Source organism: Crinia signifera, chromosome 19 (genome assembly GCF_055691185.1).
Source record: "Crinia signifera chromosome 19, ASM5569118v1, whole genome shotgun sequence".
NCBI classification, from domain to species: domain Eukaryota; kingdom Metazoa; phylum Chordata; class Amphibia; order Anura; family Myobatrachidae; genus Crinia; species Crinia signifera.
This window is the reverse complement of record NC_139226.1, coordinates 71,001,716-71,018,995: the sequence shown is the minus strand read 5'-3', so window position 1 is coordinate 71,018,995 and position 17,280 is coordinate 71,001,716. Positions and strand designations below refer to the sequence as shown.

At 46.7% G+C, this 17,280-nt stretch overlaps 1 protein-coding gene across 3 annotated transcripts in view; it reads left to right on the top strand.

Annotated features, from left to right (window-relative positions):
• Window positions 1-17,280, top strand: part of UTP3 (UTP3 small subunit processome component) — a 101,201-nt gene that overhangs the window by 72,564 nt on the left and 11,357 nt on the right. For all 3 annotated transcript variants that reach the window (XM_083162767.1, XM_083162766.1, XM_083162768.1), the window contains 6 exons: window positions 4,803-4,874; window positions 5,495-5,535; window positions 5,619-5,715; window positions 6,704-6,844; window positions 9,951-10,075; window positions 10,153-10,210. In XM_083162767.1, coding sequence (XP_083018893.1) covers window positions 4,803-4,874; window positions 5,495-5,535; window positions 5,619-5,715; window positions 6,704-6,844; window positions 9,951-10,075; window positions 10,153-10,210 — 534 coding nt within the window. The remainder of the gene's footprint in view (window positions 1-4,802; window positions 4,875-5,494; window positions 5,536-5,618; window positions 5,716-6,703; window positions 6,845-9,950; window positions 10,076-10,152; window positions 10,211-17,280) is intronic.

Sequence of the window (17,280 nt, the reverse complement as noted above, 5' to 3'; positions counted from 1 at the left end):
CACCACAATCTGGGTTTAACCCTGAACATTTTCCAGGTTGAAATATTGGGTGTAAGACCTTTTACACCACCTGCAAACCCAGGTTATTGCGTGCTCCTGTGCAAAAACACTGCTTATAATGGTTGGTTGTAAAAAGGGTATAACTAGGGAGAGGTCTTGGCGCATGACAGAAAGCTTGGCCTGTTTTTTTTTTATTATTTCTCTTTAGTCCATCCTGGTGACACAGCTAACCTTGGGATGTAGGAGGGTCCACAGGAGCCAAGGCACCTATGCTGAAGTCTTTGAACGCAGGCTCCTCCCTTCTGCATCCCATCATGCTTCAGTTCATTTTAGGTGCCCACAGGAGTGGATGCTATGCTCAGCTGCTCCTGCAGCCGCTGGTTTTTCTTTGGATTTTTAACTAGAATAGTTAGGTTTTTATTATTTTATTAACTTAATAGTTAGTGCAGGTTTTACAGTGTGCTACTTCTGACAGAAGCGCTGCACACTGAGAGCGCAGCAGAGGCTGACAGAAGTGCGTCCTGTCAGCTCTCTGCGCCCACTGCACAGCGCTTAACCTCAAAAGGGAAGAGGTTTACCTGGGCCCCAGGGGTGTCCTGAACCGGCTCCTTACTTAGAAGGGGATCGTGGGGGACGGACCTCCCACGATGGCGGGGGCCATCTTAAATTAGGCTTATAGACTGAAATCCCACTAGGGAGGTGAAGTCTATTTACAGGTGTCCAGCGCAGTTGGATGACACCAAGTGATCCCGGAGAGAAGGGGAGGCACTGGAGATGAGGAGTAACACTTGTTGGAGCGGCTAAAGGGGGAAAGGTGCCAAACTGGCTACCTTACCCCGCTGAAGCAGAGACTTAGTCTCTTCCTGCTCTGTGTTTAGTGATCAAAGTGGCACCTCTTCCAATAACAGTGTGAAACCCCCTTTATTGGTTCATTCCCACACTGTCATCGCAGGAAGAAATCCACACAAAAGGGTGGTTAATATCGCAGGCTCCAAAAGAGGTTGGAAAACCAAACAATGAGCCTAGTGATCAACATCTCCTCTTCACATACCTTAATGCAAGCAGAAAGCTCACTTTTGAATAAGGGTTATCCTATGTGCCAGTCCCCTCATTTGACAGCTTCCAATGAAAAGTTGATGCATGGAAACACCAACGCAATATTAAGCTCAAAGAATATTTTCAATATATATCCTCGACCAATCCCCACCCCTTCAAACCGATGTCCACATTTGATCCACAGACTCACAACCCTTCAATTAAAATCTATGCTTAGAATGCTTGATAACACCACATTGAATTCAATAGCCAAATTTAAAAAAAACTTCTCCGACTCTATTTAAAGTACAGGTTGTGTATCCTGTATCCGTGCATCCATTATCCGAATTATTCCAAAAACCGTGGTTTTTGGAATCATACGATTTTTTTTTTTTTTACCCCCCTAACCCTCTTTTCATACTTACCAAGTCCCCAGGCATCCACAGCAGGCCTCCGGCATCTTCTCCAGGGCCTCCAGCGGTCCCAGGAATGCATTGCGCAAGTGTGCGCGCGCCGGTGACGTCACTGGTGCACGCGCACACCCGCGCAATGCATTCCTGGGACCGCTGGAGACCCAGAGAAGATGCCGGAGGGACTACGTGGATGCCGAGGGACCACCGGACACCATCGGGGGACAGGTAAGTAAGCCTAAAAAAATATATTTTAAAAACCGAAAAACTCCCCTATCCGGAATGCTCGTGGTCCCGAGCATTTCGGATAGGGGATACTCAACCTGTATTTACAGCGCTTAAAACTTTTAAGCCAAAACCACAAGTTAATTATCTGTTCAGCAGACAAAGGAGGCGCCATAGTACTCAAAGGCCGGCAACAAAATGTCATTGAAATCTATCGACAATTAAATGACAAGTCATAGATTTTGTTCATCTAGAATGAAAAATTTCTTTACCGTCAGAGCAGTCAAACTTTGGAACTCTCTTCCTAGTGAAGTGGTGTCGGCAGACACTATAAATACGTTTAAAATAAGGTTGGATAAACATTTATTGGATAAAAACATCCATGGGTACAAATAAGAAACATAATCCTCTAAAATACCAGAGCATTCAATACTACAAGGGACAAGCTATTATAAATCTAGGCTGAACTTGATGGACGCAAGTCTTTATTCAGCCCTACCTACTATGTAACTATGTATCGCAAGATCCCTTATGATCCCACTAGTATATTCAAAAGAGATCTGGACAATTTATTCTAAACAGCCCTCCTAAATGAAGTAATAAAGAAATCTACCAAGGAAGCACTCACAGTCTGGTACCCTGTTGTCCCCATAATGTATACCCTTCCCAAAGTGCACGAGAACCTGGAATGCCCTCCTGGAAGCCCCATGATATCTGCTTGAGATTCTCTATATGGGGTTGTGGCACAATACTTAGACCACTTCCTCCAACCAGTGGTCCAGAATGAACCAACATTCCTGAAAGACACCACGGATTTGTTGAACAAACTTTAGTTTGGGCCCTCTACCAGAGGTGTGCACTTTGGCATGTCTCTATATACGAATATCCCGCATGACCAGGGATTATTGGCTACAAAGAAACTGTTGGTGGACAATGTCTTCTACAAAGGACCAAACATCTCATTCTTTATTGAATTGTTGGAAAGAACCTTGAAAAACAACAATTTCATGTTCAACAATGAGTAATTCATACAACTCCTCGGATACGCTATGGGGTCCAATGTGGCCCCTAGCTTTGCAAATGCATACACGTTCGCCATCGAAACCTTTATATTCTTGATGAACCCTGCGTTTTGCAGAATGCTTACGGTTTACAAGATGCTGGTTATCTGGGCGGGGCCACAAGAGGAGTTCCAGGAACACATGACCTCCATCAACCAAGTGGATGATACAATTCACTTCACATATGATAGCAACTATGAGAATCGGTCAACTACCTGGATGTCAAGATCACCAGCATACACAATCTACTTGAAACAGTCGTCTTCTATAAGAAGCCAGACCGTAATACTTTGCTTCATGCCTCCAGTTCACATCCTATAGCACTCAAAAAAGGCCTGCCTCTTTTGCAATTCCTTCTAATTAGACTCATTACGAGTGATGAAAACCAGGCTGCTCTGCAGATTATTATGGCCAAAAAATTCCTAAAGAGAAGATATAACAGCGACGGATTGCTTCGAGCCAAACAAAAAGCTCTAAACAGGACCAGAGAATCTGGTCTTAAACCAACTGTGAAAAAAAAAAATTCCATTAATAACAACATTTTCACCTGCAAGCAAAACCATCGCTGCTACTGCTATAAAATATTGGCCTTTAGTAACCTCTGACAAGAATTTGCCGGGTCTCCAGAACACCCAAATTCTCAATTGTTATAGAAGAGGTCTGCTACTGCTATAAAATATTGGCCTTTAGTAACCTCTGACAAGAATTTGCCGGGTCTCCAGAACACCCAAATTCTCAATTGTTATAGAAGAGGTCGCAATCTCAAAGATTGACTCGTCCGCAATGACGTGACTATCCCACCCGTGATGTCGTCCTCTTCATTCCTTAGTAGGAAAACCGGTGCATATAAATGCACCGGATGTACTACAGGTAGCTACTGTATATGGAGACTGGAAGCTACTTTCTACATCCTCAACAGGACAGAATATACACATTAAGCAGATTCTTGTCTATTTTGTCTGCTGTCTATTTTTATGTAGGCAAGACTTCCTGTACTTTTTAGGAAAGAGTAACCCATTATCGCGCAGCCATACGCCTTGCGTTAGAAGGCAAAGATTGTAAATGGCCTGTTGCAAGGCACTTTAGAGATTCACGCCATTCGTTGGCAACTCTACATACCTTTTGATCAAGTGCCTCCCCTTAAAAGTGATCATCATAAAAGACTTCTACAACTGGAGGCCAGATAGATCCACCATCTGAATACGGTGGCTCCTGCTGGCCTCAATGAAAGATTGTCCTTTATTAGTTTTTTATAAGATTGTTTCTGTTTTTTTTTGTCTATCTTATGGCGATATCTGGGTTGGTGAGGTGATTGTAAAATATTTATATTTAATAAATTGTCTCACTACGACTATTTATTTTCTGCCCTGTTATATGATCACTCCTGGCTTCACTTGCGTGTTCTATGCAGCTCCTTTCTATTGCTTATATTTGCTGTTTTTATTCATACACATGAGCCTTTGCCCCGCTGTGGCCCAGCGGCCTGTCACCCATAACCGTGCCAAATTACTGTGATGCGGGATGTCGCGCATCATCACGCTGTGACGTGGCACGCTACACTCGGAAGCCGGTCGGCTGCTGGTGACGCCGGAGCGCCATTTGAGGGTATTTAGACATGTAAGTTTTTACTTACATGTTGTTACCTGATGAAAATTGCATGAAGCGATTTGAAACGTCATAATCCTTGGTGGACGTTTTTCTCTTTTGTGAAATCTGGGAGTGCCAACTTACCAATGCAGTTCCTGCTATTCCAGGAGGGCACCCAGTTATTTTTGCACATGTTGCGTTGTTGTGGAGAGCCGTCCCAGCACACATATATAATATATATTATTAATAATTGTAGATGTTAGATCTTTTCCTAAGTCAATTGAGTAATATGTCATATTAAACAGATGTTAATGATAATTAGCAGTACAATTCTATTCTGCATTGTACTTTATATGCTTATTTCTTTGTTATATCCCCTATAACTTGTTCATACAAGACAAACTTTTATATATTGTGTTATAGCTGTATATGTTTCTGTATACTGTTGTGCATACTTTTATATAAGTATTTTTTCATACTGTAGTTGGCAGAAGTGAAAAATGAATCGGAACCTTTGCTCAAAATGGTGAAAAAAGGAATCATTCCTAAAGGAAAGGTATTTAAGAACTAAAAATGAGAGGGGTAAGATAACTGGATTCTGCTTGCTTTGTGTGAGGACCAGGGACCGGCCTGGAAATTTAGTTGATGTGCTCCTCTTTAACATGCAGGCAATGATAGATCTGTGGCTTTCTGCTTTGGAATATGTGTCCTAAAATCGCACTGATTCTTGTAAAAAATACATTGCTGTGCTTCTCTTTATTACATTATACACTAGAAGTTGGAAATATTACAATATGAAAGTGCAGTGATATTCTTTATGCCGCCATCCTTTTACCCTGATCACTAGCTACACTATATAAATCAGGGTTGGGGAACCTTTGGCTGTTGAACTACACATCCCAGCATACCCTGTTATAGTTTTGCTATTTGGCTTTGTTAAACTGTTGCAGGGCAGGCTGGGATTTGTAGTTGAACAACAGCTGTAGGGCCAAAGGTTCACCCATCTCTGATATAAAGGTGCAGTAACAAATATCCATAACCGATTGTAACACAACCCTTATAATAGCACAAGCTTTGACTTAGTCATATAAAGCAGGTATACTTGGAGTGTCTCATTTCCTCTTACTTTACATAAGTTATGAAATAATGAAGGAAATGTTAATGTGTTTTTTATAGGGCAGTGCATACCTTCAGATGAAATATCAGCTGTACTTAAAGTAAGTGCCATAACTGAGTTCTGTTCTATCTTTTAGACATTTTTATGCTTACAATTAATAATGTCTTGTTTTTGTTTTTTAAGTTATTGCACAAATATTAGTTACTATCTTCTTCTGAAAGCAAAAAGACTGTCAATCACCGGCCATCCTGTGATAGAAAGACTGGTCACATACCGGAATGTAAGTACTAACTGGGTAAATGTTTCTTGTGTCTTTATTTTTAGAGTGAAAACTGGTTATTCTCCGGTACACTATTTTTTCATCTATATTCTTTCCTTGCCTATTGTACGCCTTCATATAATATTGGAGCACAGTGCTGCCCATTTTGCTTGTTCGTTTTTTTTTTTTTTTTCTGCCTACATAAAAACATAGAATTTGATGGCAGATAATAACCACGTGGTCTGCCCTAAACACGTGTACATGTGCACACGTACACTATGGAAAAGCTTTTTAACCTACCTGTATTTTTTTGGAATTTGGAGAATACTCATGCAAACATGGGCTCTCAAGAACAATACTTCATCAAACCCAGCTACCTCTTCCGTATGACTACTGTCTGTCTGCTTTTACCCTTCAGAATGTAAGCTCTAATGAGCCCTCTCCCCTCATGTGCTTTTTCCTCTCTTATACTATTTTTTAGTCCATATTCCTTTCAATGGCACCTTATCCTAGGTCTCTGCCACCAAAAAAGGATGTGTCCTGCCCCCTGATGCAACAATCTAGTCAATTTTTAGAACAAGTTCTTTTTTGCTCATATGTGCTGTTAGGGGCTGCAGAAACCTTGTGATACCATATAAAAAAAATAACAACACAGGGCTGTGGTTGGAATCGTCAAATGTCTGATTTCCGTGCTGTGAATCACCAACGCTAACTATTACACCATCCATAATCTGCTCTTCACTTCCCTTTCCAGTCTACTCCTTACATTGCTTACTCTCTATCCTTACCCTGTTGGTTCTACTTTAGTCTATGAAAAGCATTATTTCTGTCATGCCTTATACTGTTTCTCCCGATTTTTAATGATTTTTTTTGGGGGGGGGGGGGGGGGGGCAGTAAACCTTTTGTGAAAATGTATTTGTGAAATAACATATTTTTTAGCATAACTTTACTTTTCTCTCCTGAAATAAAGCCTAACTATATAATAATCTACATGAACATCATAATTTAGATGATTAATGATCTGGCAGTTGTGGATAAAAGATTATCTCCGGAAATGCACCTGCTTCTGACTCTATATTTAGAAAGAAACACCACTGCAATAAGACTTCAAGCTGCTCAACCCAGAGTGTCCAAAAATTCTGCTGCCAATGTAAGCATATTTTATATATTATGTTGATGCCACAGTGCTCTCAGTTCCCTTGTTGATAATCCTGGTAGTGGGCAGGGTTACAGTGACCACATTAACTAGTTGGGGAGGGAATAACTGCATGAGCCATTAATTGTATCAGGCAGAAGGTATGTAGTATGACATTTGTTTGTGTTGTCTGCAAATGCAAGCATTGCACACATTTAGAACATATTTCTTCCTCTTACCTGCTCCTTTTTAAAAACCAAACCTTGTTGGGGCGTGGCCACGGCGGTGAGGACGTAGGCAGCGGATCTCTGTGCTCCCTGGTCCCACATCTTGATTAATACATCTGAGCCCTTCACCGGACTGCCGCTGCCCCTCACCTGCTGTGCCACTGGCACTGGCTCTCCCGGCATGCAGGTACTGCTGGGCGGCCGCGAAGTGAGCTGCGGCCTGCATTCGTAAGCCGCTGCAAGGATCCTGGCCTCTGTTTCCGCTCCTGCGGCATATACTCTCTGGCGGGCGCCTGGACACTGGACACACTTTCCTGCAAAGTGTGCATCTGGACGAACTCCCGGCGGCAGGTGCGGCGGACCTGGAGAGGTCCCCAGCCGATTGCTGCAGTTCTTCCCTGCTGTCTCCTCCTGGACTGACCGGAGCCGGGTGTGGTGAGTGAGACTGCTTAGCTTGGGGTCTTGCCTACAGCCCTGTGCAGACTCTGCTCCCCTGGCTGCACCAAAACCCAGCACCCCTCTATACGTCTCCCCTTGCTGGACTACCTGGGGGTCAGGGGTGGTGGGTGTCCCCCTCCTCACTGCCAGCCCTCAATTGTGGTGGTGATCTCCACTATAGCTCCCCTTGCTGGACTGCCTTGGGGTCTGGGGTGGTGTGCATCCCCCTCCTCACTGCCGGCCCTCAATTGTGGTGGTGCTCCCTCTTCAACCTCCGCGGAGTCTTTGTAGCATGAATGCACAGACGCTGTGCCTGTGAGTCACTGCTGCAACATGTGGGCTCTCTGATCTGGAACAGTGCTACTGCAATTCTGGAGCGTAAATCCTGTTGCTGAGATTATATCAATATGAATATAATTCATTTGTTTGCCTGGAGGACACTGCTGCAGTCTGTGGGCTCTCTGCTCCGGGATATTGCTCCACATGTACTCTTGTTGCAGCTGTCATTCTTATGTGTTCTATTTTGGGGGATGGAGGGATCTTCTACTTCTGTGGGGTATTTTCCTCATAATCAGTGTTTGTTTTTTTTGGATTGGATATGTTGTATTTTAATGTTTGCTAAGTATAAAGATTTATACACTTCATAACTATTCGATGTATTGATCACGCTGTACCACGTTTATTCTAATCAATTTGCCATCTTTATTTCCTGTATCCCCAATGACCATGCTGGGTGGCGAAGTATGAGGTATTCAGAAAGAATGCAGTGTCAGTACAAAAAGGTGGCCCGTGGTCAATTCATCCTAGTAGACTGTGAATGCAGGGTTTAAACCAGGGGTGGGGAACCTTTTTTTCTACCGAGGGCCATTTGGAAAATTTGAAAACCCGTCAGGGGCCATATAAAAATTATCAACTTAAAAATACATGTGGGCATTATACACAGGGCAGCGGCATATACACGTGGGCATTATACACAGGGCAGCAGCATATACACGTGGGCATTATACACAGGGCAGCGGCATATACACGTGGGCATTATACACAGGGCAGCGGCATATACATGTGGGCATTATACACAGGGCAGCAGCATATACACATGGGCATTATACACACTGGCAGCGGCATATACACGTGGGCATTATACACACTGGCAGCGGCATATACACGTGGGCATTATACACAGGGCAGCGGCATATACACGTGGGCATTATACACACGGGCAGCGGCATGTGGGCATTATACACACGGGCAGCGGCATATGCATGTGGGCATTATACACACGGGCAGCGGCATATGCATGTGGGCATTATACACATGGGCAGCGGCATATGCATGTGGGCATTATACACACGGGCAGCGGCATATACATGTGGGCATTATACACACGGGCAGCGGCATATACATGTGGGCATTATACACAGGGCAGTGGCATATACACATGGGCACTATACACAGGACAGCGGCATATACATGTGGGCATTATACACACGGGCAGCGGCACATACATGTGGGCATTATACACACGGGCAGCGGCATATACATGTGGGAATTATACACAGGGCAGCGGCATATACATGTGGCCAGAGACACCAGGACTGGCTAATTAATGCACAGAATTAATCCAGGGGTTGTCATTTACTCCTAAAAAGTGGCAGTGTCATCCCCAAACAGGTTTATGTGATTATGTCTGATTATGATAATCAGACATAATCACATAAACCTGTTTGGGTGTGAATCCAGGGGTAAATGACAACCCCTGGATCTGTCAGTCACTGGGGAAGGGATGGTGAGAGGAGCAGCATTTAACTTTTAACACAGTTTTAGTTGTGGCAGCACAGCGTGATGGCTGCTGCTGCGGCTGTTGTAGGATGCTCCCGCCCATGCACTGATCGTAAATCACGCGTCCGGTCTCCCTCCCTACTGCCCGCATCACTCCCTCCCTACTGTGGACGCTCCACAGCCACTGTGATTGGCCGGTGCGTGTTGTCAACATCTACCCGCAACAGCCATCCATGTGGGCGGGCGGGCGGCTGATTAGGTAGGATTCTTGCTCGGCGGACAGGTGACTGCAATTAATCAGTTATATAGGCGGACGGACGGAAGGCTGAATCAAGCTTAATCAGCCCACCGCCCACCCGCCTATATTACTGATTAATCAGCCGCCCGCACAGCTATATTAATGCAGTAATATAGCCAGCCAGGCGGGCGGGCGGCTGTTAAACAATAAAATATGCAGCTGGACGGGCGGGCCGGACAAGCAGGGTGCGGGGGCCGGAGGTTCCCCACCCCTGGTTTAAACAGACCTTGTAATCTTGACTTTTTTCTTAACATTTACTAGCTCTGACAATTTTTGAACAAACTTTCATTGGTGTTTTGATACAAAATATGTAATCTGGATAATATCTTTTGATGATATCCCCTATATGTAACTCAGTAATTTCTGTTGTGTAATATAGCACACTCTCACAGATGTCAAGCTTGCTGAAGACTCTGATTTGGATGAAGAAGATGCTCTAAATTATTACAAGCTGATGGCCAATAAATCGTTAGAAAAAAGGAAGCGCAGTGTGGAAGAGGAAGGGTAAGTAAAGACTTTTATAAGAAGTGTTGTGGAAGAAGCTCATAATCATTCCCTAAAAAATGGTTTTGTTGTTCCAGTGAGGAGTTTGCGTCTGTTGAAATGGATCCAAATGCAAAGAGAGCAATTACTTACCAGGTAATATTACAAAGACAAAACTGAGAGCCGTATACTCACAGGACAGCCTGCTACAGATGGAGCGCAGCTCATTCAGCCGGGGACTGGCGATAGAATCACCAAGCGACATCCCCCGCTATCTGCCGGAAGTGGGCTTGCATGCACTGTTCAGACGGTGCTCTCCGCCGGTCCCCGCACCCTGTCCCTTAACCCTGCCAGTCTCCCTGAAGCGGAGATGGGCAGGGAATCCGCTGCCGAGCGACGGGGACGTGTGTGGGTCTGGATGCCTGTTGGATGGAGCTTCTTTCCACCAGCATATGACCGCGCAGGGAATCTGGTGATTCCCTGTGATGAATGAGAGGCGCTCCATCTGTATATGCCATAAGGACTAGAGCTGTGGTTTAGGATAACTTTTACATTTGTTATACAAGATATGCCAGAATCCTTTTTTTATAATTATATATCTGATTAAGCCAAATTTTCTGAGGTGCTTCATTTTTTTTTTTCTGTGTACTTATGTTCTTCTCATGCTGCTCTAGCCATATTTCAATGGAATTCTGGTGTCTCATTCAGGGTTGTTGTGTTTTATGCAAATTACACTTTGTCAGGGACGTGTGTAGGCAGTGAAATACTCTTCAGTGTTTTCAACTGCATGCCAAGATTATGTTATTGAAAATATTTAAATTTTCATGGCAAGGGTACAGAATGAAGGAATGTAAGGAAAAAAAGGGGGGATGGTGGGGGAACAGGGGTTATGCATAGACTCTGTGTGTATATAAACAAAAAAGTACATCACATGGTACACAATGAAGTTGTAATAAAAACAAACAGATATCAAATAAAATATCACCTACATGCAGCAGGGGCCACTGCAGTTATTACATGTGGGATAGAGTAGGTGTACTGGAGGAGTGGCACTTTCAGAAAATTTACTGCTGCATGCTCCTCCCTCCTCTATCCCCACCCAGACCCCAGTCTTAGAGAAAGTGCCTGGAGGAGTAGGTTCTCTGGGCCTCTTCTCCTCAGGGAGATTAGGTCTGTCTTAACTTTTGATTTTGATTTTTTCTTTTTAAACTTTTGACTGAAGATACAGGCAGACCCCTCTGCAGGGTCTGCCTTATCCGTGGGACCTGGAGGGGTGCTGGTCGCCAGTGCGCCTTCCACGCACCCGGCCACTGGTGCCACCGCACTGGGGACCCGCCACAGCTCGCGTTGCGTATCCAAGGCCAGGCCACTGCTCCAGGAGATGGCAGCGTTGCTGCAGGTAAGCGGCGAAATGTGGCCGGAGATGGGCGAGCACAACCGTCTCCTCATGCAAGCAATCCTGACAGGCACCCGTCAGTGGAGACAAAAGGGAGAGGGCGGACCTAGGATGACGTCACACCTTGGCGCCCTTTCTCCTGTCTCCTCTCACTGACGGTGCCATTACTAGTCCCACGGCACCGCTGACTCTACAGTCTATACAACGCCGCCTGCTTGCTGAATCGGACACAGTGAAAGCGCAGCATTTCGCAAACACTGCAGTCTAGCGCCCCCTCACATCCTACAGAGAGGTCTGTATGTTCTGTGGGGGTTTTGCGCATGCTGATTAGGGGGGTTTGCAAGGCTCCCCCTCCCTATCTTAGCCCAACTCTGCTGTGTCTGGGGCATAAGGGCTGTGTGCTTTTTGTGCATGTGTGTGTGTGTGTGTCAGTCTGTGTTACTAATACCCTCTACATTAGTATTATGGCAGGTAAATCTGCCTCTAAGGCTGCCCTAAACGTGTTCACTTGCAAAACTTGCAAGGAACAGTACACCCAGCATATTAAGGGTGTTTCCCTGTGTGAGTCTTGCTACAAGGCAGATCAGAGGAAGTGGAGCCTCAAAATGTGTTAGCAGGTCTAGCTGCAGAGTTACAGATGGAGCCGGGCTTGTCTTTGCAGGCGATGGCGATGCCAGCCGCCATCCCCGCCATCTGTATCTGCAAAAGGGGGCGCGCGCTTATCTCGTCCCCTTCCCACCGCTTCCCCCGGGTCCCCGCCGGCTTGTCGGCAGTCACCCAGGGTCCCCACCGCCTCCCCGCACCCCACCCCCCTAACCCTGTCCATCTCCCTGAAGCGGAGACGGACAGGTTCCCCTCGGCCCGCCACAAGGAAACTGAGACGCAAGCGTGTCTCAGTCAGATGGAGAGCTCCATCTGTAGCTGCATCACGCAAAGATAGGGAGCGTTTTCAGGCTCACCTATCTCTTATTAACATTACTGAGCCATCCTGGGCAAGGACCCTCATTCAGTCAGTGGATTCCCTGTCTAATACAGTAGTGGGCCCTTCACGCCCGCCTCAGAAGCGGGCAAGGTCACCCATTTGCTTACTACAGGGGTCTGACGATGATACTAATGAGGATATGCCTCCTCTAGATGAACCGGTTCAGGACGAGGTTTTACCTAGAGATGACCCCCAGGGGGTGGACGACATTGTTCAGGCGGTCAGAACCACGCTTAATCTGGTAGAGGAGGATACTCCTGCTCCTATGTCCATTTTTGGCCGCACACAAAAACACCAGGTCACTTTTCCTGACTCGGCAGAGCTGGATAAACCTTTGGTGGCGGTGTGGAAAACGCCGGACAATAAATTCCAGTTGTCCAGGCGCATAAAAATGTTGTACACTTTCTTTCCGGAATCTAGAGAAAAATGGGAAAATCCACCTCCGGCAGATGTCTCGCTGTCCCACTTGTAAAAATGCACTACACTCCCAGTTCCGGCTGCAGTGGCGTTGAAGGAGGCTCCTGACCGTTGTCTTGAAACCACGGTAAAATCTATTTATTCTACTGCGTGGGTTTTACTTTGACCAGCCTTAGCTTCGGTCTGGGTCAGCAAGGCCATGGAAAAATGGGCAGACGAGCTGGCACTTTGGTTTCAAAGCAGCAGACCTCGTACGGAACTGCTCCAACTGGCCCTGTATATAAGGGACACAGCTGTCTATACAGGGGAGGCTGCAGCAGACATAGCTGAGTTAAGGGCTAAGGTCTCCGCCTCAGCGGTCCTAGCCAGGCGCACTATTTGGTTACGGTCCTGGTAGGCAGAAGCTGATATCAAGAATGCCGTGGAGGCATTACCCTATGCAGGGGATATGCTGTTTGGCCCAGAGCTTGACAAACTCATTGCGCAAGCCACAGGAGGAAAATCTACTTTCCTTCACTCGTCAGCCCCTACACCAAAACACCAATATACGGCCCCATCCTTTTGGGGCGGGGCATCCTTTAGAGGATGCTCCAGGGGCGGATTTTCGTCCTTTCGTGGACGTAGAGGCAGAGGTGCAAGGGGTTCCGCTTCCACTGCCACCTCAACCCGCAGAGCCAAAGGTTGCAGACAAGCCTGTGGCATGACAGGCTTCCTGCCCATTTGGGGGATCCCAAGGTGGGCACAAGGTTATCCCTCTTCAAGACTTTCTGGAAGTCTCACTGCAGGGACAATTGGGTGCTTCAGATTGTGGAACAGGGATACAAGCTGGAGTTTGTTCAATCTCCGCCAAACAGAGTTTTCACTACAGGCCTACCTGCTTCGGCAGAGGCACAGGTAGCAGTAGTCGAATCCATACAAAAGTTCCTTCAGGCAGGGGTCGTTATACCAGTCCCCAAAGCCCAGGAAAGACTGGGGTATTACTGCAGTCTTTTCGTCATCCCAAAGCCGGACGGCTCGGTCCGACCTATCCTCAATCTGAAGCACCTAAACCATGGGTCCTCAAACTGCGGCCCTCCAGATGTTGTGAAACTACAAATCCCAGCATGCCTTGCCACAGTTTTAACACTCCCTTATAGCAAAACTGTGGCAAGGCATGCTGGGATTTGTAGTTTCACAACATCTGGAGGGCCGCAGTTTGAGGACCCATGACCTAAACTATTATGTAGTGTACCACAGATTCAAGATGGAATCCATAAGGTCAGTCATCGCAAGCCTGGAACCAAGGGAGTATCTACTGTCACTGGACCTAAAGGATGCCTATCTGCACGTTCCCATCTGGGAACCCCACCAGAGGTTCCTGCAATTCGCCACCAGCACTATCCGTTCCGGACACTCCCTTTCGGTCTGTCATCAGCACCAAGAACCTTTACAAAGGTTATGGCTTGCATGGTATCAGCCCTTTGGATTCAGGGGATAACGATAGTTCCCTACCTGGACGACTGATGGTGGCCTCCTTCGAGACCCTGCCTTATGGAAGATTTAATTCCAGAACCTTTCAGGGCAATCTCCTGGCACAATGGTCAGGGTTCCATCTTCACATTCACAAGACCATTGTACTTTCCAGGGAAGCAACTCTCCCTTCAGTGGTGACTCGACACGTACAACCTCACTCGGGGCCTCACTTTCCAGACCCAAGTGTGGAAAATGGTAACTACGGGTGCAAGCTTTCGGGTTGGGGTGCGGTAACTCTTGGATACACCTTCTAGGGTCTTTGGACCAGTCAAGAGGCCAGGTTGCCGATAAACATACTGGAATTGCGGGCGATCAGATTTGCCCTGACTCAGGCTCATGCACTTCTGATTGGCAAGGCGGTAAGGATACAGTCGGACAACATCACCGCTGTATCCTACATAAATCGACAGGGGGGGCACCAGGAGCAGGACAGCCATGAGGGAGGTTCGCCCAATTCTAAATTGGGCGGAAGCGTATGCCCTCAGTTTTTCCGCCGTCTTTATTCCCGGTGTGGAAAATTGGGAGGTGGATTACCTCAGCAGGCAGGGCCTTCACCCGGACATTTTTCAACAGCTGGTCAGTTGATGGGGGATGCCACAAATCGATCTCATGGCATCCAGGCTGAATCACAAGCTTCCACAGTACTGTGCCAGAGCTCAGGACCCTGCAGCGTTTGCGGTGGATGCCCTGTCCATCCTTTAGGACTACCACCTGGTCTACCTGTTCCCACCTATTCCGTTACTACAAAAAGTACTCAAACGGATAAAAAAGGAGGCAACGGAACCCATTCTGATTGCCCTGGATTGGCCTCGCCGGCCTTGGTACTCCGATCTCAGGGACCTGCTCGCGGACAACCCTTGGCGACTCCCGCTGCGAGAAGATCTGCTATGGCAAGGTCCATTCGTTTACCCCGACTTGCCTCGTCTTCGTTTGACGGCATGGCGTTTGAGGCCAAACTTTTAAAGAGTAGAGGTATACCTGGGGCGGGCCGGGCGGTCATATCTACAATGATCAAGGTGAGGAAGGATGTGACCGCTTCCCACTACCATCGCCTCTGGAAAGCATACATCCGCTGGTGTGAAGCCAGGAAGGCACCTAAGGCGATTTTTTTTTTATTTTTTTTTTCTGGCTCGCCTCCTAGAATTCCTGCAGTCTGGTCTCTTGGCGGGGTTGAAGCTGGCCTCTCTTAATGTCCAGATTTCAGCCCTTTCCGTTTTCTTTCACCGCAGGTTAGCATTGATTCCAGAAGTCCATACCTTTTTGAAAGGTGTACTTCGTCTGCAACCACCGTTTACTGCCTCAACTGAGCCTTGGGACTTGGCAGTGGTTTTGGCTTTACTGAAATCTGAAGTGTTTGAGCACCTGAACTCTACGGATCTCAAGTGACTGACTTGGAAGACGGTGATGCTGCTTGCATTGGCTTCAGCACGCAGGATATCTGAATTAGGGGCGCTCTCATGTAAGTATCCCTTTCTTGCCTTTTACAGGGATCGTGCAGAACTGCACACTAGCAGAAGCTTCCTCCCGAAGGTGGTTTCGGCTTTCCACTTAAATCAGCCTATTGTGGTTCCGGTTCTACAGGGTAAGGAAGCTTTGCTGGATGTGGTCTGGGCCTTACAGACCTATGTTCGGCAGACACAACATCTTCGGAAGTCTGATTGCTTTTTCGTGCTGTATGATGCACTCAAAAAGAGTTGGCCAGCGTCTAAGAAGACCCTTGCACGTTGGATCTGTTGTACAATTAGGGAAGCCTACTTGTAAGCTCAGAAGAAGGCCCCCTCTGGGGTGTCTGCTCACTCCACGAGGTCCGTAAGTACCTCTTGGGCTATGGCTAGAGGCGTGTCTTTGACACAAGTGTGTAAAGCGGCCACCTGGTCGGGGTCAAACACATTTGCACGATTCTACAGGTTTGATACCTTCGCCAGTTCATCAACCTTTTTTTAGCAGGACAGTGTTGCAGGAGCCCCAGGGCTCTCCCGCCCGGACTCAGAAGCTTGGGTATATAACCCCACATGTAATGATTGCAGTGGCCCCTGTTGCATGTAGGTGAAATAAGGAATTTGGTACTTACCGATAATTCCCTTTCACCGAATCAGCAGGGGACACTGCACGCCCAGCCATCACTGGTTCTCCTGCCATGTTAGTGTTGTATCGTTTGAGAGGGGATGCAGTTAAAATCCCGGCGGTCGGGATCCCGGCGTTCAGAATCCCGACGCCGGAATCCCGACCGCCAAAATCCCGACACTTTCTCCCTCCTGGGGTGTCCACGACACCCCTGGAGGGAGAATAAATAAGTGTGCCCGAGCGATCCACGTCCCCCCCCCCTTGTCGGGATTCCGGCGTCGGGATTTTGTCGGGATTTCCGGCGTCGGGATTTCCCGCTTTGTCTGTGCATTCGATTTAGGGGTATTTTGGAGGTCTAGCAATGTCTTGAACCAAAATGTAATGTCCCCTCTGGAGTTTGCTAGATTGAGGCTAGTGTAGACTTTTGGGGCTAGGGTGTTACAGCCTATTGTGGGTAGGGATGGTATACAACCAGTGGCAAAAATTTGATAATGTAGGATTTCAGAATTAGGAATGGAAATTTTTTGCTGGAGGTCAGAAAAGCGGAGTGCATGCTGACCTTCCAAAATATCGCCTAATTTAGACCTACCCGATGTGGTCCATCGTGCAAGATGTAGATAAGGTATTCATTTAGATAGTGCTTTCAATGAAACGTGTGGGCGTTGTGATATGGGGTGTAGGAATTTGGAGATTAAAATGTCATAAGGGAGGCTCGAGTGGTGGGGAGAAGTGAGGAGAGGGGGTTTGTTTGCAAGAGGCAAACGAAAAGACAAATGTGCCTTTTTTGGGCGCACTCTTTTTTGTATTCGATTAAATGGTTTATTAAATCATTTAAAACAGGGGTCTTCAACCCAT